Source organism: Nomascus leucogenys, chromosome 18 (assembly GCF_006542625.1).
Source record: "Nomascus leucogenys isolate Asia chromosome 18, Asia_NLE_v1, whole genome shotgun sequence".
Taxonomy (NCBI): domain Eukaryota; kingdom Metazoa; phylum Chordata; class Mammalia; order Primates; family Hylobatidae; genus Nomascus; species Nomascus leucogenys.
In genome coordinates, this window is record NC_044398.1 from 91,089,971 (window position 1) to 91,114,150 (window position 24,180).

At 46.6% G+C, this 24,180-nt stretch overlaps 1 protein-coding gene across 1 annotated transcript in view; it reads right to left on the bottom strand.

Moving 5' to 3' along the window:
* The window catches only part of SNX29 (sorting nexin 29), a 575,039-nt gene that overhangs the window by 504,152 nt on the left and 46,707 nt on the right, over positions 1–24,180 (bottom strand). Inside the window, exons 4-6 of the mRNA XM_030797722.1 lie at positions 20,912–21,036; positions 3,705–3,885; positions 335–405 (exon numbers count right to left, since the gene is read on the bottom strand). Of these exons, the coding sequence (XP_030653582.1) occupies positions 335–405; positions 3,705–3,885; positions 20,912–21,036 (377 nt within the window). The remainder of the gene's footprint in view (positions 1–334; positions 406–3,704; positions 3,886–20,911; positions 21,037–24,180) is intronic.

Below are 24,180 nucleotides of genomic sequence, written 5' to 3' on the forward strand. Positions count from 1 at the left end.
ATTAGCTGGGAGTGGTGGCAGGTGCCTGTAATCCCAGCTTCCCGGAAGGTTGAGACAGGAAAATGACTTGAACCCAGGAGGCGGAGGTTGCAGTGAGCCGAGATTGCATCACTGCACTCCAGCCTGGGCAACAGAGTGAGGCTCTGTGTTAAAGAAATAAAAATAAAAAAACCAACATTCAGGGCTAGTAAAAGAAGGACAGCAGCAAGTGACTCATTGAGTTGTTGAGGGACAGAGAAGAATCACAACATTCCATGGCGCTGTGGATCTGCCCCAAGGCAGTCCCTCTGCCATGTGTCACAAGGCCCGGCGCCTTGGTCTGGGCCAGGCTTACCCGCTGCCATTGTAGGAAGCATGCTGGACCTCTCTTCATCCATCACAAAAGACCAGTCTTCATAAAAAGTGCTGCAGATTGAAAGAGAAAAGGAAATCGTTCTTAGCAGTGGTTCTCTGTGTCCATTAACCAGGAAATTCCATTAGACAGCTCCCTGGAAGATCTGCACCTGGTCACCCCAGGAGGGATATGATTTGTCTGAGGTCTCTGCTGGTTTAAAGCTTCTGGTTACAAACAGAAGATTGAACACATACATCCTACAACTTCCTCGCTGGTCCCCCCCCTCAGCTTTAAGTACTAAAATAGACATGATATGTAAATGTATTTATAAAGCAGCAAAGTAGAAGGGAGCAGTCAGGTGGGTGACTTCCACTCAAGCAATGTCCCCAAGAGACAGACAGGAAATCCAAGCCAGCCAACACAGCTCGCCTGATTTGCCTAATACAAGAAGAGACCATTTCAGACAGAAACTACAGAGCCTCTATGGCTTCATCAACCAGGGCATTTAATATAATGCCTGCCTTGGCCAGGCACGGTGGCTCACACCTGTAATCCCAGCACTTTGGGAAGCCAGGGTGGGAGGATCACTTGAGGTCAGGAGTTCAAGACCAGCCTGGCCAACACAGTGAAACCCCATCTCTACTAAAAATATAAAAACGTAGCCAGGCATGGTGGCAGGCGCTTGTAATCCCAGCTACTCGGGAGGCTGAGGCAGGAGAATCGCTTGAACCCGGAGGCTTGGTGAGCAGAGATCGTGCCACTGTACTCCAGCTTGGGCGAAAGAGCGAGACTCCACCTCAAAATAAAAATAACAATAATAATAATAATAATAATAATATAATGCCTGCCTAGGTTACAGACCTGAAAGCCCACATTACCCTTGGAAAAGGCTAGGAGGCTAAAAATGCCCCACAAATCTAGATGGCAGTTGGGGTAGGGGTGTCAAGGAAGCCTATAGGGCCTGTCCAAGGTCATCTGGCCAATAAATGGTCCAGCCAGGGCTTAAAAGCAGGTCTACCCGAGTCCAACTTCCAAGCTCTCTCTGACTTCCTGTTAAGAAATGGCAACCAAAAATCCCCAATGCCATAACTTCCCCGCCAGGTCATTGAGTTCTAAATTAATGGAAGAAAAAGTCAATTTCACTAAAGCAAAGTCAGGGATACATGACCTGTAGTTGAGTGAGAGACTGGAAAAATTAGCCACTGAAGTGACTGAATACAACTAACAGAAAGAGAGAAGAGGTGCATTTCCAATACACTTCCCCAGAAAATGTTAGTAGATGTATAAACGTACTCAAGCTGACATTCTGACTGCCCCTGATTCCTAAAATCATGATCCTTTAAAAATCTGAGCCCGTTTTCGTGCATCTAAATGAATGTGTTTTCCCAACATCCAGCTGGGGAAGTGGCTGGTGATCCAGGTAAGGTCAGCTGTGATTCTTACCTGCAGGACTCACTTTTTCTTCTTGGTCACTTCAGCTTTGAGACTGAGTATGTAACTCTGAACTACCCATAAATGATACGCTGGAAGGAGCTTCACAGAAATTCACTTCGAAAAAAAGGAGTAGGCCAGACACAGTAGCTCATGCCTGTAATCCCAGCACTTTGGGAGGCCGAGGCGGGAAGATCACGAGGTCAGGAGATCGAGACCATCCTGGCCAACACAGTGAAACCCTGTCTCTACTAAAAATACAAAAAATTAACCAGGCATGGTGGTGGGCGCTGGTACATCCAGCTACTCAGGAGGCTGAGGCAGGAGAACCACTTGAACTCGGGAGGCAGAGGATACAGTGAGCCGAGATCACACCACTACACTCCAGCCTAGGCAAAAAAGCGGGACTTCTTCTCAAAAAAAAAAAAAAAGAAAGAAAGAAACAGGAGTGTGTTTTCCTTAACTAAAGCTGGTTAATGCCCTAGAAGTCCAGACATTCTCAGCCTCCGAACTCTGACCGTGAGCAGTACACAGGTGTCATCAGTGTCAGTCCTCCTGGCTCCCAAGCCCTCCCATTTTGGACCCATAGAGTCTTGCCATACAATTGAACAAGGAGCCACAGGCAACAGAGAACTTTAACGGTACTTTTAAGAGCCCCAGTGCACAATCCCAGAAGATCTGAGACATTACCAGTAGACAGGTGACCACAGCAGTAGATAAAGCAGAAGAGGAGACCTAAACTAGGGAACACAGGGCAAGATATAAAATCAAGGGAACACGCCACACTACTCACAAACTGCCCACTTACTGAATTCAGTGAAATTTCACTGTTGAAGATCTGGGCGTTGCTGATGGGGAAGTTACTTAAGGAACCAGAACAGGATTTATCAACGTCGCTCCGTATCACTCAAGGACACAAAACAACATGTCTGTCCACTATTGTCAGAGCGAAAGTAATGGCCACGGCCAGGCACAGCGGCTCACGCCTGTAACCCCAGCACTTTCGGAGGCCTAGGCGGGCGGATCACCTGAGGTCTGGAGTTCGAGACCAGCCTGGCCAACATGATTAAACCCCGTACCCACTAAAAATACAAAAAATTATCTGGGTATGGTGGCACACGCCTGTAATTCCAGTTACTCAGGAGGCTGAGGAAGGAGAATAGCTCGAACTGGGGAGACGGAGGTTGCAGTGAGCCCAGATAGCATCAGTGCACTCCAGCCTGGGCAACAGAATGAAGCTCCGTCTCAAAAACAAACAAACAAACAAACAAACAAAAAGACTTCCTTCCCCAACGTAAAATTTCCATGTTTTTTTCAGTTTGGGATTGAATGAATGCAAGAATCCCAAATTAAAATTCTGCACCTGGCATGGTAGCTCATACCTGTAATCCCAGCACTTTGGGAGGCTGAGGCGGGAAGATTACTTGAACCTAGGAGTTCGAGACCAGCCTGGGCAACACACTGAGACCCCATCACTACCAAAAAAATTTTTTTAATTAGCCAGGCATGGTGGCATACGCTTAGGGTCCTAGCTGCTCAGGAGGCTGAGGTGGGAGGATTGCTTGAGCCAGGGAGGTCCAGGCTGCAATGACCCGTGTTCATGCCACTGCACTCCAACTTGGGCAACAAAGCAAGACCCTGTCTTTAAAAAAAAAAAAAAATCCAGAAAGTGAAGAGGAAGCTATGTCTTAAGACAACAGTTCTCTCCACATCCAAGCTGGCTGTATGCAAGTGCCATGCCGAGCCCTTTGCAGGCAGTCTCTCAATGATTCTCCCCCAAGTTTCTCCACGGCTCAGCAGAACACTCCAGAGCTGTGAGAGGGAGGCCCACTTGCCCCAGATTGGGGAACTACGATGAAAATCCAGGTGGTCCGACTCCAGGCTCCAAGATCTTCACCCCTTGCTCCATCCCATCCCAGGTCCCATCCCGGCCACGTACCTGAGCCTGCAGCGGTCGGCCAGAAGCATGTGCAGGTAGCGCTCCAGGGAGTGTTCGTTGAGGGCACAGCGCAGCCAGGCGCGGCCCCGGCCCACGTCTGAGGCGATGTGGCGCAAGGAGTAGAAGCGCTGCAGCTCGTGCTTGTTGAGGACCTCCTTCACATAGTACCAGAATACGGGCTCTACGGAGAGAGGGCACAGTCGCCTGGCACTTGGCCTGGGGCACTCAGCACTGGGAGAGGAACACACAAAGCCTCTAGGCAATGTTGGAGATTGTAACAGAGTATCCCCTTAGCATGGAAAAGGTAGGAAATAACACCAAAGACATGGAATCAACCCAGATACCCATCAATAGTGGACTGGATAAACAAAACGTGGTACACTCAACGGAATACTATGCAGCCATGAAAAAGAACAAAATTGTGTCCTATGCAGCAACATGGATGACTGGAGGCCATTATCCTAAGCAAATTACACAGAAATAGAAAACGAAATACTGGATATTCTCACTTACAAATGGAAGCTAAACACTGGGTACACACCGACATAAAGATGGCAAACAACAGACACTGGGGACTGCTAGAGAGAGTAGAGAGGGAAGACAGCACGGACTGAGAAACTACCTACCAGGTACTATGTTCACTACCTGGGAGATGGGTTCAGTTGTGCCCTAAACCTCGGCATCACGCAATGTACCCAGGTAACAAACCTACACATACACCCCCTGAATCTAAAATAAAAATTGAGGCTGGGAACAGTGGCTCATGCCTGTAATCCCAGCACTTGGGAGGCTGATGTGGTGGATCACTTGAGGCTAGGAGTTCAAGACTAGCCTGGCCAACACAGTAAAACCCCATCTCTACTAAAAATGCAAAAATTAGCTGGGCGTGGTAGCGCACACCTGTAATCCCACCTACCAGGAAGGCTGACGCAGGAGAATCACTTAAATCCAGAAGGTGGAGGTTGCAGTGAGCTGAGATTCCACCAGTGTACTCCGGCCTGGTGACAGAACAACACTCAGCCTCAAAAACAATAATGAAATAAGAAAAAAAGGTGGGAGATACTGAAGAGTATATGAAAAATAAAAATGACTTTAAAACCTCTCATCCAGAAAAGACCAATGTTGACATTTTCAAGAATTTTCAGTCTTCTTTACTGTATTTTTCTTTTTTATAGTAAAATCAACATTTGCTGTAGGCTGAATTATAATCCTCAAAGATATCGACGTCCTAAGCTCCAGAATTCTCTGAATATTACCTTATATAGTAAAAGAGTCTATGCAATTGTGTTAGGATCTGGAAATTGGGAGGTTATCTTGCATAATCCCTGTGAGGCTGATGTAATCACAAGGTCTTCATAAGAGGCAGGCAGAGAGAAACTTGACACAGAAGAGGAGGACATGATGTGACCAGAGAAGCAAAGACTAGAATGGGGCAGCCATAGCCAAGGAAGGTGGGCAGCGAGCAGACTCTCGAAGGGCCAGAAACAGATTCAGTCCTGAAGCCTCCGGAAGGAAGCAGCCCTGCTGTCACCTTGACTTTAGCCCAGTGAAACTGACTGGGGACTTCTGGCCTCCAGAACTGTGGGAGAATAAATTATAGTATTTAAAAGCCACCAACTGTGTATTAATTTGTTATAGCAGCCAGAAGAAAAGAACACATCAGGCCGGGCACAGTGGCTCACGTCTGTAATCCCAGCACTCTGGGAGGCCGATGCAAGTGGATCATCTGAGGTCAGGAGTTCGAGACCAGCCTGGCCAACATGGTGAAACCTCATCTCTACTAAAAATACAATAATGAGCCAGGCATGGTGGCAGGCGCCTGTAATCCCAGCTACACGGGAGGCTGAGGCAGGAGAATCACTTGAACCCAGGAGGCAGAGGTTGCAGTGAGCCAATATCGCACCACTGTACTCCAGCCTGGGCGACAGAACAAGACTCGGTCTCAAAAAAAACAAAACAAAAAAAACAGGATGGCGCGGTACCTCACTCCTGTAATCCCAGCACTTTGGGAGGCCAAGGCAGGCAGATCACGAGGTCCAGAGATCGAGACCATAGTGGCCAAAATGGTGAAACCCCGTCTCTACTAAAAATACAAAAATTAGCTGGGCGTGGTGGCGCACGCCTGTAATCCCAGCTACTTGGGAGGCTGGGGCAGGAGAATTGCTTGAACCCATGAGGCGGAGGTTGCAGAGAGCCGAGAACACGGCACTACACTCCACTCTGTCTCAAAAAATAAATAAATAAAAGCACATCGTATTGTATGAGTTTATATGCATACATATTTATATGTGTAATTTTGTATCCTGATTCATTTATTTTCTTGTCTAGAGCATAAACATTTTCCTATTACAATTAAAAGTCTTTCAAAGATGATTTTTGATGGCTTTCCAGTAAAACATAACTACTTCCGTACTACTAAGGGCATGGCACATAGCCAACTTTCCCTCTGTACAGTAAAGAACACCCCTATACATAAATAATTGTCCTCATTCCTAGTTCCTTAGGACAGATTTCCACGTCGAATTACTCAGTCTGAGGATAGGAACAGATTTAAGGCTTTATGGGAAACCTAAGAAAGTTTGTTTTTATCCATAAGATAGTCATTCCTACAACTACTTGTATCTCCTCACATCCCACCACTTTTTATCCACATGTACACAGATTTTTAAAATTTTTTATATACATTTTAAGTTAATTATTATTTATTTATTTTTGAGACTGGGCCTCTCCCTCTGTCACCCAGGCTGGAGCTCACTGCAGCCTCAACGTCCTGGGCTCCAGTGATCCTCCTGTCTCGGCCTCCCAAGTAGCTGAGACACAGGCAAACATGCCCAGCTAATTTTTTAATTTTTATTTATTTGTAGAGATGAGGTTCTGCTATATTGCACAGGCTGGCATCAAACTCCTGGCTTCAAGCGATACTCTTGCCTGAGATTCCCAAAATGCTAGGATTACGGTCAGGAGCCACCATGCCCAACCCCAGATTTTTTCACAGTTGTAATGCTAGTGTATACATAATTTTGTGATCAATTTTCTTCACTTAACATTGGCTCTTCAACATTTTTTCATGCTGGCAATAATAATAACAACAGCAACAGCAACTACTATTTACTGAGCATTAACTATGCACCAGCCATTGCAGTAAACACTTTACATCTGACATCATCACACCCAAGGCCATCTCCGTGTGAAAGACAAGGTCTGAAGCCAGGACAAGTGAAGCGACTCGCCCAGCAACACAGTTAGTAAAAACAGTACGGCAGAAAGGAACCCCAGAGCTCACTGCAAACCACTAAATCACACGCCCTGCAAAATGAGGGGACTTGGCCTTCTTCAAAATGATCACGTTCACAACTGTTTAATATTCCAAGTGGGGGAAGCTGAGTCTTTGCAGTTGGACCTGGCTTCCAATCTAGGAGCTAAACAGGCTCACAGTCACCTCGGAAATGTGACAAAGGCTTTGAACCTGCCTTCCAGAAGGAGGCAAGTACACCCATCTCCAGAAACTGCATGGCAGGCTAGTTAAGTTCACTCTAATGTTCCAATTCAACTTCACTAGGATCCACTGCATTCTTCCTGGGAGCTGTGAACCGAGCTAGGCTATGTGTCACCAGCTAGAGACAACAAGAACTCGTCCCTAAGGGACTTCCAGTCTAGCAGGCAGGACAAACAGAGAAAAAGTCCATTCAACCAAATGACCTTCAGCAAGTCACTCAACCATGCTAAGCCTGAAAATCCTCTCCCATAAAATCAACACAAAAGTACAGAATCGCCCAGGGTTACTGGAGTAACTAGAAAGGGAAGGAAAGCACCGAGCACATTGCCCAGTCCCTGATGACCAATCAGCATTTGCTTAATAATTAATTCCCTTCATAGCAGAGGGCATTCGCGTGGGTTCCTTTTTCTGCTAGCAGCATCTAAATGTATATATCTGTATGAGTGTGCATAAGTATTTGTGGATCAAGCCAATCACTGGGATCATTTAGAATAAACTTCCCAGGAATAACAAAAACCAGCAAGAGGGCAGGTGCCTCAGGACTATCTTCTGTCTCAATCCCTAAATGTCAAACTAATCCACTTCCCAAGCTCATCCAATCAGTCTAATCCACACAACTGTACAAAACAGCCTTCCTTCCACTATCCGCCTCACTCAGAAACCAGGACGGGGAATCTGGCAACAACAACGCCCTGGGCCAGCTGGCCAACAACATATTTTGAAATACTCCAGACCACTGTCTGTATGTCCATCACATTTCCAGTCAAGTGACTCTCACCTGCAGCCCGTCTTGAAAAATGCAGTCACCTCCCTCCGACCTTGAATCTACATGAACGCTTTAAAGTGTGTTTTCACCTTTCAATTCTGCAAATTGCTTACTGCTACAGAATCCTTTCAAAGCTTGTCAGGGTGATGCTGATGATGATAAGAATTATCCCAGCAGGGTTCCGCTTCCACTGCCAGAATTAATGTGGTCTATTTAAAGTGCAGCTCACCTGCCAATTAGTGCCTGCGGTGTCCGTAATTTAATTTAGGGATATACACTGATCTGCTTTGAAACATGGGGCTAAGTCAAAAAGCGGGCAAGGGCTTTTGGTTCTCCAAACACCTGAAAGCCGAATGCCAACAAGAACAAGTGCCAGGAAGGGATGTTGAGAAGAGCTGCCCTGGGACACCTGTTAACAGATGATGACTAACAGCACCAGGCTTTTGGGAAAGTTTCTATCAAGCCTTAACTATCACCGATGCCAAGAATTCATACCTTGGAGACCACAAGGAAGACAAAAACCTTGTCCCAAATTCTAGTTCAGGCACTGTGTGACCTTGGGAAACTTATTTTGTCCTCTACTTTCTTCATCTGTACAGTGGGGAGAATAGTACCTACGTGTATGGATTGCTATGAGGGAAAAATGAGAAATAGGAATACATGTAAAGTGCATCCAATAAATGCAGTGAATAAATGTTAGCCATAGTTATTAACATACCTGGCATATAATTGGTGCTCAGTGAAAACCAGCTATTAATATCACTACTACACTTGCACCAAACAGCATTCCTTTTCCTTGTTTGGGGTTTTGTTTTGTTTTTGACGGGCGGCATGGGGACAAGGTCTCACTCTGTCACCGAGGCTAGAGCACAGTGGCACGATCATAGTTCACTGCAGTCTTGAACTCCTGGGCTCAAGCGATCTTCCCATCTCAGGCTCACGAGTAGCTGGGACTACAGGTATACACCACCATACATGGCTAATTTTTTTTTTTTTTTTTCTGTAGAGATGAGGGTCTTACTATGTTACTCAAGCTGGTCTTGAACTCCTGGAATCAAATGATCATCCAGCATCGGCCTCCCAAAGCACTGGGATTACAGGCGTAAGCCACCGAGCCTGGTCCCTTTCCCTTTCTTCTAGTAAGAGCATCCCTCTTCACTATGGGAAACGCATTCCACTGGGATCTTTCAGCACTATCCTAACCTCCCCCACTGGGTGGACAGCTAACCCAGGGCAGGCAATTAGCTGGCCAGAACCACGGCATATGCAACTTTCATTTTTTTTAATATTACATAAAAATAGTATTTATCTTGATTGATAAGTTTTTTGGTACCGCCTTCAATTTTGTGGCCAAAGTGAGTGTCTCACTAACCTCACCCCAGTCTCAGGCCTGGACCACAGGGTCTCTTCGCACAAGTTCTACCAGAGCCACTGGAAAAGGGGCCTTGTCTCCTCCAGGAGCTAAGGTCAGCAAACAATGGCCTGGGGGTCAAATTTGGCCTCCAAACTGTTTTTGTAAGCACAGTCCTGGAACGCAGCCACACCCATTTGCTCCCATATGGTCTGTGGCTGAGTTTCTACTCCAGTGGCAGAGCTGAGTCACTGCGATGGAGATCGCATGGCTCACAAACCCTATAATATGACCTATAAGGAGGGAGTGTGCTGACCCCGTCCTAGAAGTAGGATCTCTCATCATCCTGGAAACCTGGAGCTACGTGGGGCCATTTTCCACCCCATCACGTAGAGACACCCCACCCGGAAAGACACCCAACCACAGGGAAGCTGTGCTGAGGGACGACAGATGGAGACAGATTTGGGAGAAGGCAGTGCCCCTGAATCCAGCTCGACTCCAAGATGATTTCTTGGTTGCTTGAGTCAATAAATAAATGTCCTTCATCTTTTTTTTCTTAAATCAGCATTTGCAACCACAGGAAATAATGCAGTGAGACAGGGCATGTTCTTCAGTCATCTGTCATCTACAGAAGACCAAGAACACGCCAGGTGCTGAGCAACACCTGTGCTCCACAGCCATGGGGGGTGAGGGTTGTCTCATCAATGTGACAACACTGCCCCAAAACAAACAAAGCATTGCTCAACAAAAAAAACAGAAAACCCAAGACCAGCCTGGGCAACAAAGTAAGATCCCATCTCTAAAAAAAGGAAACAGAAAACCCAACTACAGGTCCGGGCGCGGTGGTTCAAGCCTGTAATCCCAGCACTTTGGGAGGCCGAGGCGGGCGGATCACCTGACATCAGAAGTTCAAGACCAGCCTGGCCAACATGGTGAAACCCCCATCTCTACTAAAAATACAAAAATTAGCCGGGCGTGGTGACGCATGCCTGTAATTCCAGCTACTCGGGAGGCTGAGGCAGGAGAATCGGTTGAACCTGGGAGGCGAAGGTTGCAGTGAGCCAAGATCGTGACACTGCACTCCAGCCTGGGTGACAGAGTGAGACTCTGTCTCAAAAAGAAAAGAAAAAAGAAAACCCAACTACAAGGAGCCGAGTGTGTACGGCACACACCTGTAGTCCCAGCTACTTGGGAGGCGGAGGCAGGGGGATGGCTGGAGCCCAGGAGTTTGAGGCTGTAGTGAGCTATGATTGCACCACTGCACTCCAGCCTAGTTAACAGAGCAAGGCCCTGTCTCTAAAAATAAAACAAAATGAAAAAAAACCCACACACAAAGAAAATCCAACCCCATGGAGCTGGGCTAGTCTGGAAATAGGCCAGTGATACAAACGCTATGTCAGGCCAAAATCTCCAACCTTTTGACCTTGCTGTCCCAGAGGACTGTCATAACTCTGGGCATCTCATTCACAATTGAGCAGGAAGAAAGGGAACAGGATGAAGCCAGCTTTATCGTCCCTTTTATCAGGAAAGAACAAGTAATCCCAGAAAATCACAAGGGAGCAGAGAAAGCAGAGAACAAAACTCAGAACTGGCTTAATCCTTCAGGATCCCTCACCGAGATAAAGGAGTACACACCACAGCCTCAAGCAAAATCTCAGTTCTATCAAAGCCAAAGAAGACAGAGGGATGAATCTGAGGGCAGACTCTAACAGAATCAGGCACACATGGTATCAGCCATGCCAGGAACAAAGGTAAACCAAGTTCACTCATGTGCCAGCCTGAGAACTCAGTGAATACAAGTGCTCCCAAATCTGTCACATCCCAAACTGAACCAGCCTGACTGCAAAGCATAAATGGATTGGCAGAGCAGAGTGCCAACAAGGGGCTGAGCTCTGTCACTCTACCATCTTCCAACTAGCCACAAGACTGCCTTCCAGAACCAGGGCTCAGCATAATACACCTGCATCCTACAAGAGTTTATAGCACAGCACCTCCTTTATTAAAGAGTAAGAAATAAATTAACCAGGCATGGTGGTGTGCACGTGCAGTCCTAGCTACTTGAGAGGCTGAAGTGGGAGGATCGCTTGAGCCAGGAAGTTCAAGGCTGCAGAGAGCTATGATTACACCATTACACTCTAGCCTGGCAACAGAGCAAGACCCTGTCTCTTATTAAAAAAAAAAAAAAAAAAAAAAAAAGGTGGGAAATTTCTAAGAAGGACTTCTGAAACTTGTGTCTCACTTCCTTTTAGGGGCATACCCCATCATGAGCTGAAGAGTTATTTACACTCTGAAAGGAGCAAAGCAAAGGACCCATGGAACTCATGCTGGATAACTGTGATCTAAAAACTGACAACTCAGAGGCCACACTGAGTCGTTTTCACTATTTTTTTTTTTTTTGAGGTGGAGTCTTGCTCTGTCGCCCAGGCTGGAGCGCCAGGGCACGGTCTCGGCTCACTGCAACCTCTGCCTCCTGGGTTCAAGCAATTCTCCTGCCACAGCCTCCCGAGTAGCTGGAATTACAGGGGCCTACCATCACACCCAGCTAATTTTTGTATTTTTAACGGAGACAGGGTTTCACCATGTTGGCCAGGCTGGTCTTGAACTCCAGACCTCAAGTGATCCACCCACCTCGGCCTCCCAAAGTGCTGGGATTACAGGCCTGAGTCTTAATTTATGAGACACCAGGATTAAACACCTTTGAAACAGGCAGAGGTCACATTCAGCCAAGAGGTATCAGTCCAGCTCCACTAGATCTTAACATGCTGGGACACATTCATACCCCTTAGTAAATAGCCACTGGCCCAGGTCCCTGCCACCCCAGCTGTCAAGGACCCACCCCTGAGGGACCCTGTGGACATCCCCATGATCCAGCGACCCAGGAGTTAACACAGAGCCCAAGGGGTACAGCATGCTGGCTTCTGACTTCCTCCCTAAGGCCAGCTTCTTTCTGCCAGTTGTCAACCACTTTTTTCACCTTGAACGGAGCTCTGCATTTTCTCTGCACCTTTAGCAGACATCCTTCCAAGGCTTCCCTCACCAAAAGCAGCTGATTTGCACGTGCATGAATACAAAAGAAAATCACCAACAGGGAACCGAAAGCAGGGATGGGCGAGTGAGGAACTGGACTTCCCCTCACCATCAAAAGGATGGACCTAGGGCTCCCCTGGCACATACAGCTTCCTCCAAAATTAATTTTCTACAGAAATGAAATTGTTGCCCAAGGTGACCCAGTGAAGCAAAATATAAACTCTGCTTTGAGTGCAATCAACCATTTTCAAAAATCCCCACTGAAGATCAAGGAAGTCGGTCTCTCTCATTTCACAGTTGTGGGTATATCACCATCAACTGCTTCCCACTGACTGAAGATGCATACAGAGTGCTGAGAGTAGGGGTTTGGCTTCCCGGGAAAATGAGCAGCGTGTTCTGAAGTCAGGGTCTTCAAGTGGTTATTTTGAACGCAGTCCTTTGGTGGCCTCTACCGTGCAGGTGGCCAGGTACCTTGCAAGACACTAGAGCTACAAGGATGAGCCTGTAATCCTAACACTTTGGGAGGCCAAGGCAGGCAGATCACCTGAAGTCAGTAGTTCGAGACCAGCCTGCCCAATATGATGAAACCCCGTCTCTACTAAAAATATAAAACTTAGCCAGGCATGGTGATGTGCGCCTGTAATCGCAGCTACTCAGGAGGCTGAAGCAGGAGAATCACTTGAACCCAGGAAGCATAGGCTGCAGTGAGCCAAGATTGCACCACTGCACTCCAGCACGGGCAACAGAGCAGACTCCATCTCAAAAAAAAAAAGAAAAAAGAAAACAGGTAGTTCCATACATAGGTTTGATGGAAGAAGAACTCAGGACTACGGGAGGGGCACAGTCCAGCTGAACCATGTAGGGAGCTCATGAATGGCTTTTTTAAAACAATTCTGAAACTTCAAGACAGAAGAGAACAAAACCACATGAGACACCACTTCACACCCATTAGGATGGCAATTATGAAAACAGAAAAAAGGAGACCAGGCACAGTGGCTCAGGCCTGTAATCCCAGCACTTTGGGAGGCCAAGGTGGGAGGATCACTTACGGCAAGGAATTTGAGACCAGCCTGGGCAAGATAGTAAGATTCTGTCCCTACAAAAAATAATAAAATTACCATATATATATATGAAAAAAGGGGGTGGTAATCACTCTCTGGTTCTCCCCATGTATACAATTAAAGCTGTATACCTTTTCTCTAATTTAAAAAGCCAGCAATGGCCGGGCACAGTGGCTCACACCTGTACTCCCAGCACTTTGGGAGGCCAAGGCGGGCAGATAATTTGAGGCCAGGAGCTCGAGACCAGCCTGGCCAACATGGTGAAACCCTGCCTCTACTAAAAATACAAAAATTAGCCAGGCACGGTGGCGCATGCCTGTAATCCCAGCTACTTGGGAAGCTGAGGCAGGAGAATCGCTTGAACCTGGGAGGTGGAGGCTTCAGTGAGCCAAAATCACACCGCTGCACTCCAGCCTGGGTGACAAAGCGAGACTCTATCTCAAAAAATAAATAAATAAATAAAAAGCCAGCACCGGCAAGGCTGTGGAGTTGGCAAGGATGTGGAAGGATGGTGGAGAAAATGGACCTCGTGTGCATTGCTAGTGGGAATGCAACAGGATATAGCCACTATGGAAAACCCTCTGATGGTTCCTAAAAAAAAAAATAAACATAGAATTACCATATGATCCAGCACTGTCCTTCTAGGTATATGCCCCACAAGTACTAAAAGTGGAAAAAACAAGTATTTGTATCTTCATATTCATAGCAGTACCATTCACAATAGCCCGTAAGTGGAAGACACCCAACTGTCATGGGAATAAACAAAATATGGGCTCTACATACCCTCAAAAATATTGTTCAGCCTTTAAAAAGAAGAAAATTCTGGGCCGGGTGCGGTTGCTCATGCCTGTAATCCCAGCACTTTGGGAGGCCGAGGCAGGCGGATCACAATGTCAGGGGTTCGAGACCAGCCTGGCCAACACAGTGAAAGCACGTCTCTGCTAAAAATACAAAAATTAGCTGGGCATGGTGGCGCGTGCCTACAGTCCCAGCTACTTCGGAGGCTGAGACAGGAGAATTGCTTGAACCTAGGAGGTGGAGGCTGTGGTGAGCTGAGATAGTGCTACTTACTGTACTCCAGCAGACTGGGCAACAGAGCAAGACTCCATCAAAAAAAAAAAAAAAAGAAGAAGAAGGAAATTCTGACACATATTACAACACGGACGATCCTTGAAGATGTTATGCTAAATAAAGCCAGACAAAAAAGAACAAATATTGCATGATTCCACTGGTACAAGGAACCTAAAGTAGTAGAATGCACTGAGGCAGAAAGTAGAATGCTGGCTGCCAGGGGCACGGGTCTGGAGGGAGTGAGTGTTAGTGTTTAATGAGTACACAGTTTCGGTTTGTAAAAATGGAAAGGTTCGGAGATGAATGGTGGTAATGATCATTGTATGATATGTGAATGTGCATTAAGTACACTTACACTGAATTGTACACTTCAAACAGCTGAAATGGTAAATTTCATTATGTATATTTTACCAATTTTTTTTTGTTTGTTTTGTTTTGTTTTGTTTGGAGATGCAGTCTCACTCTGTTGCCCAGGCTGGAGTGCAGTGGCGCAATCTTGGCTCACTACAAGCTCCGCCTCCCGGGTTCACGCCATTCTCCTGCCTCAGCCTCCCAAGTAGCTGGGACTGTAGGCACCCGCCACCACGCCTGGCTAATTTTTTGTATTTTTAGTAGAGATGGGTTTCACCGTGTTAGCTAGGATGGTCTCGATCTCCTGACCTCGTGATCTGCCCGCCTCGGCCTCCCAAAGTGCTGGGATTACAGGCGTGAGCCACCATACCCGGCCATATTTTTTTTTTTAAGAGAGAACAGAAGTTTGGCCAGTAGGAGCTTCAGTGAGAGCTAAGGAAGGAAGGAGGTAGCAGAAGGGAAAGAACTGCCAGACTTGAAGAGTTTCAGGACAACAGAAACCAGGAGAGCTGCTCAAAATACAGGATTGGGCCAGGAACAGCGGCTAACGCCTGTAATCCCAGTACTTTGGGAGGCTGAGGCAGGAGGATCACATGAGGCCAGGAGTTCGAGACCAGCCTAGCCAACATGAGGAAACCCCGTCTCTACTAAAAATACAAAAATCAGGCGGCGTGGTGGTACACACCTGTAGTGCCACCTATTCAGGAGGCCGAGACACGAGAATCACTTGAACCCAGAAGGCAGAGGCTGCAATGAGCCGAGATCGTGCCACTGCACTCTAGCCTGGGCAACAGAGCAAGACACCGTCTCAAAAAAAAAAAAAAAAAAAAAAAAACCAGAACTGAATCATCTAAATTACTGAGAGGCACTAAGCAAAGCACAGGCAGTGGCACCAAAGGCCCTGCCCCACACAGGATCTGGCATTAGTGCTTTAGCTGCTGAATTGTGGAGAGGTCTCAAGAGTCCCAAGGCAGGGGCGTGGCAGGAGGGGAGCTTGTGGGACTCAGGCCATCATTTATTTGCAAACTGGATGAAAGAGTTGTGATGTCTGACCTGACGCTGCCTGTCAGCCCCAGCATACAGCACAGCATAAGCGGTAGAACAGAGACAGACACAGCCAGTAGAGAAGAGAGCCCGAGAAGCCAGATCAAGCACTGGATACTTTGTCCCAATCCTACAAGAGACCCACGGAAGAGGTTTAAGTTAGTGGGGTTACGGGGAATAAGTGGGGGAGTGGGATGGTCATTAAAGAAGACCACTCCATGATGTGCGAAGTGGGCCAGAGCTGATCAAGACTGAAGGCAGGAAAACACAGAGAGAAGGAAGAGAACTCACAGAGGGTGGAGGAACCGCGAGTGGCTCAGGGACCCGTGTGAGAGACAGAAAACAGTGCTCTGTGCGGGACTGGTTTTGGGGCAGAGGAGAGAGAGGAGGAGAAGGCTGGGAGGAAGCCCAAGAGCTGTCCAGGGGACCTGGGTAAAGGGCAGAGCCATTTACTTAGCAAGAAACACAGGAACACATATGGATGAAGATCAGAATTCAGTCTTGGAGACTGACAAGCCCGTGCTGTACACCAAATAGAGACATTCATGAGACAGAGTTCAAGGAAGTGCTCTGGGCTGCGCGTATGACTAAGAATAACAGGCACATACAGAGCAACTTCACCAAGGAATCCAAACAGTATGCATAGAAACAAGAGCCAACAATGAATCCAAGGATGAATAATATTTGAGGATATATAAGTGATATGCCAAGAAGGATCAGAAAAGAAGAAGAAAGCATGCCAAGAGGCTATTGCATCGCAGAAAGCAAGGGAAGGCAGTGTTTAAAGTCAGAAGATCCTCGATGCCCAAGGCTGCCGAACAGACAGGGAAGATTAGACTTAAATTTTACACGCAGCTCAGCAACAGTAACTGTCTCTCCGGTATATTCTGAATGGCGCCAATCACCTTGTAATTGACTGCCAACCTGTAACCTGATGATGATATATCAGTGATTAAAAGAACATCAAATTCCAGCCAGGTGTGGTGACTCACGCCTGTAATCCCAGCACTTTGGGAGGCCGAGGCGGGCGGATCACTCCTGAGGTCAGGAGTTTGAGACCAGCCTGCCCAACATGGTGAAACTCCATCTCTACTAAAAATACAAAAATTAGCCAGGCATGCTGGCACACACCTATAGACCCAGCTACTCAGGAGGCTGAGGCTGGAGAATCACTTGCACCTGGGAGGCAGAGGTTGCAGTGAGCTAAGATCATGCCACTGCACTCCAGACTGGGCAACAGAGTGAGGCTCCATCTAAAAAACAATCAAATTCCAAGGTCATGCCATCAGATGCATCAAACGCCAATAACAGCAGTGGTTCCTTCTTTCTCCTTTCCCAAGTGGAATGGAAAATAATTCATTTTTCCATACTGTATTCTGTACTGGCTACTTGGGTTTCCAGTGGCTGCAAAGACAGCAAGCCAAGTCTGTGTAGAGCTCTGGGTCACTTTTCATTAATTTTTGCTTTGTTCCTCAAAAATTAATCACTTTCCCTGTAGCACACTGGAGTGATCCTGGTATATGGTACCTCGGGAACCATGAAATACAGTACTACACGCAATGAATAATGCCCTTCCTTCCAACCGAGATGTATTTGTTTATTGAACATAATTTTATTGAAGAACCTGTGTAGTGGCAGACACTATGCTAGCAGTAAAGAGAAAGCAAACACTTCACAAAGCATGCTACGTCACGGGATACACAGAAAACTGAATATGGTGTGATGATGAGGGGGTAAAGTGGAATCTCCTGTCCCTTGTTCTGTAAGACAAAGTCAGGCAAGCCTTTTTTTTTTTTTTTTTTTTTTTGAGATGGCGTCTCGCTCTGTCGCCCAGGCTGGAATGCAGTGGCATGATCTTGGCTCACTGCAACCTCAGCCTCCCGGGTTCAAACAATTCTCCTGCCTTGGCCTCCCAAGTAGCTGGGAATACAAGTGGGCACCACCACGCCCAGCTAATGAGCTAAGCTAGTTTGGTCTTTTCCCTGCTTCTCATTTGCAGGAGGCTGCTCAGCACATCCTCATCAGCAGAAAACAGCCAGAGACTGCCCTTTTGTTCATCTCATCACCATGCAGGTATAGCGCTCTCCCTAAGACAGAGAGGGGCGGCCAGAACGAGAAGGCTGGAGATGGCTTGCAAATGTGTTGGTGGTTCTTTGATTACCAGGGCCAAGCAACAAAAAGATAAGAATTCTAGTCTTGATGGGAACAAAAAGAGCCATTCTTTGTGGCCAAAAGGTCTGCGCCTTAAGCAGGGATGAGATAGAGGAAGAGGTTCAAAGTTGAAAGGGTGGTGGGAGAGGAGGGTAAGTGGTTAAACATTTATTAGGTATTAGGAACTAAAGCAGCTGTTTCAAATGAGGTTCTCACTGAATTCCCCTGACAAACCCTCAAGCTAGGTGAGACTATGGCCTTCACAAGTGAAAAAAATGAAGGCTCAGAGGGAACTTTCCCTGAGGCCATTCAGACTCACCCTAGCAAGATGACTTCAAAGCCAGGGTTGCCTCTGCCTTGCCAGGCAGCTGCCCTTGGCTGGATGGAAGTGGACCAAGAATCTCAGGGCTTATTCACACCAGTTCCTCTAAGGTCATTCCCCCAAAGGCAGATAAGATATAAAAAGAAGAAGTATGAGGGCCCAGGAAGCCTGAGGGCAGGTGGCCCTGAGAAAAGCTAAATCCCTGCAAAGCTCCTCACCCAGCCTGTAACACTAAGTCACTCACACACAGGGACTCAGGGAGGCGTCCGGGAGACGGGAAGCTGCAGAGACATAATCCAGGACACAGGAGGCGGCCAAGGCCATTGGCAGTGATTTCTATGAGGACTGACGTAGTCCTTGATGCTGGCTTTCCTCAGACTGGATCCCTCCCTCCCTGGCTTTTGAAGAAGGAGCACAGAAGCATGGCAGAAAATTCAACAGGGCAGGACTCTCTCTTTTTTGTTGTTGTTGTTGTTGTTGTTTGTGAGACGGAGTCTCGCTCTCTCGCCCAGGCTGGAGTGCAGTGGCACGATCTCGGCTCACTGCAACTTCCGCCTCCCAGGTTCAAGCAATTCTAAATGTGAGTCACCGTGCCTGGCTCCAACAGATCTTTTTAAAAAAAAAAAAAATTATTAAAATTATTTTATTGATAGGTAATATTTGTACATATTTATAGGGTACCTGTGGTATTTTGATACATGCCTAGAATGTGTAATAACTTTCAACAGATCTTTGCTTTTTTTTTCTTTAGGCAGTCTCCCAGGGCTAGAGCAGGCTCAGAGAGACTCCTAGATCTTTGATTCCTTTCTGAAAATGAGTAACTGGTGAAATAAACAAGAAACAAAGATCTAGGAGCCTCTCTGAACCTACCCTAGCCCCAGGAGACTGCCCAAAGAAAGAAAAAACAAAAAGCAAACATCTGTTGAAAGTCATTACACATTCTAGGCATGTATCAAAATATGACAAGTACGAAGGCTGGGCGCAGTGGCTCACGCCTATAATCCCAGCACTTTGGGAGGCCGAGGTGAGCAGATCACAAGGTCAGGAGTTCGAGACCAGCCTGGCCAACATGGTGAAACCCGTCTCTACTAAAAATACAAAAATTAGCCGGGCATGGTGGTGGGCACCTGTAATCCCAGCTACTCAGGAGGCTGAGGCAGGAGAATCGCTTGAACCCGGGAGGCGGAGGTTGCAGTGAGCCAAGATGGTGCCATTGCACTCCAGCCTCGGCGACAAGAGCAAGACTCCATCTCAATAAAAAATAAAAAATCACAGGTACCCCATACATATGTACAAATATTATGTACCAATAAAATAATTTTAATAATAATTTTTAAAAAAAGAACTGTTGGAGCCGGGTACGGTGTCTCCCATTTGTAATCCCAGCTAGTTGGCAGGCTGAGGTGTGAGGATCACTTGAGCCTAGGAGTTTGAGACCAGCCTGGCCAACAGAACAAGATCTCCGTCTCTATAAAAGTTTAAAAACCAGCCGGGCATGATGGTGCAAGCCTTCAATCCTAGCTATTTCAGAGGCTCAGGCAAGGGGATCACTTGAGCCTAGGATTTGCAGGCTTCAGTGAGCCATGAGCACACCACTGCACTTCAGCCTGGGCAACAGAGCAAGACCCCAACTCTAAAAAAATAAATAAATAAAAAGATCTGTTGAAGGGCTGAGAAAAAAGGAAGGATGATATAGCAATATGAAGGAGAGGGAAAGAGTAAGGATTCTGTTAGCAAAGAATTTCCGCACACTGCCACCAAATGCAACAAGGTCCAACTTTTGGCTGTGAAAGGAGAACCCGCCAATGACAGCACATTTTACTCAGCAACGACACTGATATAGTGATAAGAAAGATTCCAGGATTCGCAGCAGCAGCCGTGGCCAGGGCTGGAACTGAAAGTTCAGGGGAGGAGGAGACCACAGGACATTTGTTACATGACATGATCCACTTCAAGGTTCAGCTCCAAAGCAGATCCCTATGAACACTTTCCTCATCTGTACAGTGGCAATAATAACAGTGCCCACTACTCACAGGGCTATCAAAGAGCTGAATGAGTTAATTTACATCAAAGGGCAAGTCTTGCACTAAGTACTAAGCGTTAATAGTTATTATTTAGCATTATGCTTGTCATTCACATGGAAATGTTTTTCCAACATTAAATTGCTTGATAACAGAACCTCTGGGGTTTCTGTTGCTGGTGTTGAAGACATTTAATTATGAAATGCCATGCTATCCTCAGGCATCAAATTAAAACAGATTATTAATTTCCCAGCGACTGGCACGCCACACTGGTGAAATAAACCAGTGTGCTGCAGGTCCCCGAACCCAGAGGAGACTATACCATGTGGCTCTGAGAATCTGCACAAAAGATGACTTCATTTAAATTAAGATGCCAGACAACACCATTACGTTTTGGCTACCATTAAGACATGGATTTCTGTGCCCACACACCACCCCACCAAGTCCCACGCGATGACTGCCCTGCCCACTATTAAAAAATAAATTAAAAGAAAAAGAGCAGAAGGAAGGCAAGCTCCTCCAAGCTACAGCCAGGCAGAGCAGTACCTGTTTCGGTTTTGCTGGCAAAGCCCGCTGCCTGCTTGATCGCTGCCGCTGTGAGTGCCAATCCTCGACTCCTCTTCAAGCCATGCTGCAGGACGGCTTCAAACTGGGCACACAGACAGGTGACCCTGTGAGAGAACCAATGACTCATCAGTCCCCCCAGAAAAGGGAGCAGCAATTAGGGCGGCCCCAGCATCTCCAGGAAGTGAGTAAGCTGCCAGGTGTAAACCTCAGCGTGAAGGCAGACAGGAGACACCTGGATTTGCAGGCTGGGTAACTGACCTGCGTCACTCCACACACCTCCCGTGTTGATGTTCATTTCACAGAGCTCGGGATGCCCAGCACAGTCTACCCATATGCATCAGACTGGCACAGTAACAATTCACAAGGAACATGGGAACAGGGACGGGTGCCAACTGGCGGGGGTGCAGAGGGGGTACAAGTTAAAAACCAATCAGTTCCGTGTGGGGAGCGGTTGGATGTTAATTGCATCCAATTCACAAGTTTTAACTCTAATTCATATTACATGTAGTTTAAGGAACAAGATTATGTTTTTGGAGACTGAATTCACCAGGCTGCCAAATTGGAAACATTGTGTAATTTCATGGCCTGTTACATGCTCTAAAAAAAATATGAATTCTGATTCTCATTCTTTATTCTGTTATAAGAGATTACATGCTCTAAAAATAATAATAATATGAATTCGATTCTTGTTCTTTATTCTGTTGTAAGATTACACTGTGAACTCAGATCGTGAGTTGATGGAATTTTCAATTAAGTTACAATTACTGTGCATTTAATTGAATTTGTTTCTCAATAACCAAAGAAATACGAAATTCAGGAACAAAGAGATGAGGTCACACCAACTGCACTTCATCTTAGCAATCTTCTCAGGGCTCCTCAGCCTCTGCCCAATTGGGTCTGTGGACTTCTGAGCCCTTTCCATTCATTCATACAACAAATCTTAAGAAATTCTGAATGTCTCCCATATGCCAGGCACTGTTCTAGGCTCTGAGGAGATGACAGTGGGAGTGAGACAGGCAAGGTTTCTGCCTTACTCGTGTGCATGTTTCTAGCAAAGAGAGGTACACAAATAAGTTAACGAGACATTTCAGTTAATCAGAACTTAGAAGAAAATAAGACAGGATGAGACGGCAGGCGGCGATGGGGCAAGGACAGGCTTAGATTCTGTGGGCTGAATGAAGGTGGCCTTGGAATTACAAGCTGGATATGACAAGGGCAGCAGGCTGGAAAGACAGGCCCAGCACAAAGGCCTTGAGGCCACCACCATCCGGCTCAGCCTTGCCTGGCCTCGGGCATTTGCTGCTCCACCCATCCCAACACCCATGGTAAAAATACTCCAGGTGTTTATCACTCTGTGGGTAGTAAAATATTTTCATACCCATTATTTTAGTCTTCTCATCAACACTCTAATATAGATGAGGCAGGTATTATTATCTCCATTTTACACTTAAAGAAGCTGAGGCTAAGGACATTTACGTGACCTCCTGAAAACTGCATAAAAAAGCAGTGACATCTGTACCTGAACCCCATCCTCGCAAGCTGATCCAATGTAGTTTCCTCCATCCCCCATATCACCAAGACAAACATCCTTTATTCTAAGATAAAAGTCCTCTAGCTCCCTTACTCAATCTTTACTCGTCATTTTGTCTACACCACACACCCCCAACACAGCATCAGCAAATCCACAGCATTCATGCCTTTCACTGTATTCTGTGCCCATGACAGACATCACTAATCGATCCCGGCATTGTAGGACACCACTGGCAAATGACCAAAGCTGGCCCTGCACAGAAGGAAGCCTATTAGGCATCACAAATCTAATACTTCCCCTCAACCATACTGCTTGGTTTTCACCTTCTATCTTATCTTTGCTGGATTCCTGGCACCTAGCTCAGCACCTGGTACATAGTGTGTGTCCCACAAATGTTTTTCCAGTGGGTAGGTAAATGAATGATTAACCTTGAACCAGAGATCCCAGAATACTCCCCCACACTGAAACAAACCTCTTTGCTGGGCAGATATCACTCTTAATTATTATAGATGTGCATATGCTAGTCTCTGTACACATAGGCACTTTTTTTTTTTTTTTGAGACGGAGTTTCGCTCTTGTTGTCCAGGCTGGAGTGCAATGACACAATCTCGGCTCACTGCAACCTCCACCTCCCGGATCCAAGCGATTCTCCTGCCTCAGCCTCCCATGTAGCTGGGAATACAGGTGCCTGTCACCACGCCTGGCTAATGTTTGTATTTTTAGTAGAGATGGGGTTTCGCCATGTCGGCCAGGCTGGTCTCCAACTCCTGACCTCAGGTGATCTGCCTGCCTAGGCCTCCCAAAGTGCTGGGATTACAGGTATGAACCACTGCGCCCAGACTCGTAGACACATACTTTAAGGCTTCCTGAAAGCTGGGACATCCACCAACACTCTCTACCACAGAAACCAAAAAAATGGCACATAGCAACATTGACCCAGATCAGGGGTCTGTCTCAGAGAGAAAAAAAAACAAGAACAAAAACAAAAAAAACTCCAGGGTATGTTGAGAGTTCTCTGTAATTAACCAAAGCCTCTATCTTTAAAAGAATCTTCTGCAAATACAGCAATCAACTCAACAATTGCTATCAGTTTGCTTGGTTCCAATGCAAAAGTCAGTAACTGCCCAGCCAGCTCTAGATAAAACCAGGGCTCTAAGAGGAACGGAATGCAGGCAAACTGCACAAATCCAGTCCCCAAGGTTTGGGTTACATCATCAGTACTGTGTGACAGAGGCACACAGGTCACAACTAACCTAACACTGCACCAATACCCAGGTGGATGCTAGTCCTTTAATTAGATCATTATGATGCCTTCCTTGCCAAAGGCCGTTCTACTTAACACCCTCCCCACATGCCCTTTCCACCTCCCGTTTGGATCTGAGCACGTATCTACTGGTCATTCAAGACAGATCTCGGATGGGTGCAGTGGCTCACACTTGTAATCCCAGCACTCTGGGAGGCCAAGGCGGGTGGATCACCTGGGGTCAGGAGTTCGAGACCAGCCTGGCCAACATGGTAAAACCCCATTTCTACTAAAAAAAAAAAAAAAAATACAAAAAATGAGCTGAGTATGGTGGCACATGCTTATAATCCCAGCTACTCTGGAGGCTGAGGCAGGAGAATCACATGAATCCGCGAGGCAGAGGTTGCAGTGAGCCGAGATCGTGCCATTGTACTCCAGCCTGGGCAACAAGAGCGAAACTCGGTCTCAAAAGAA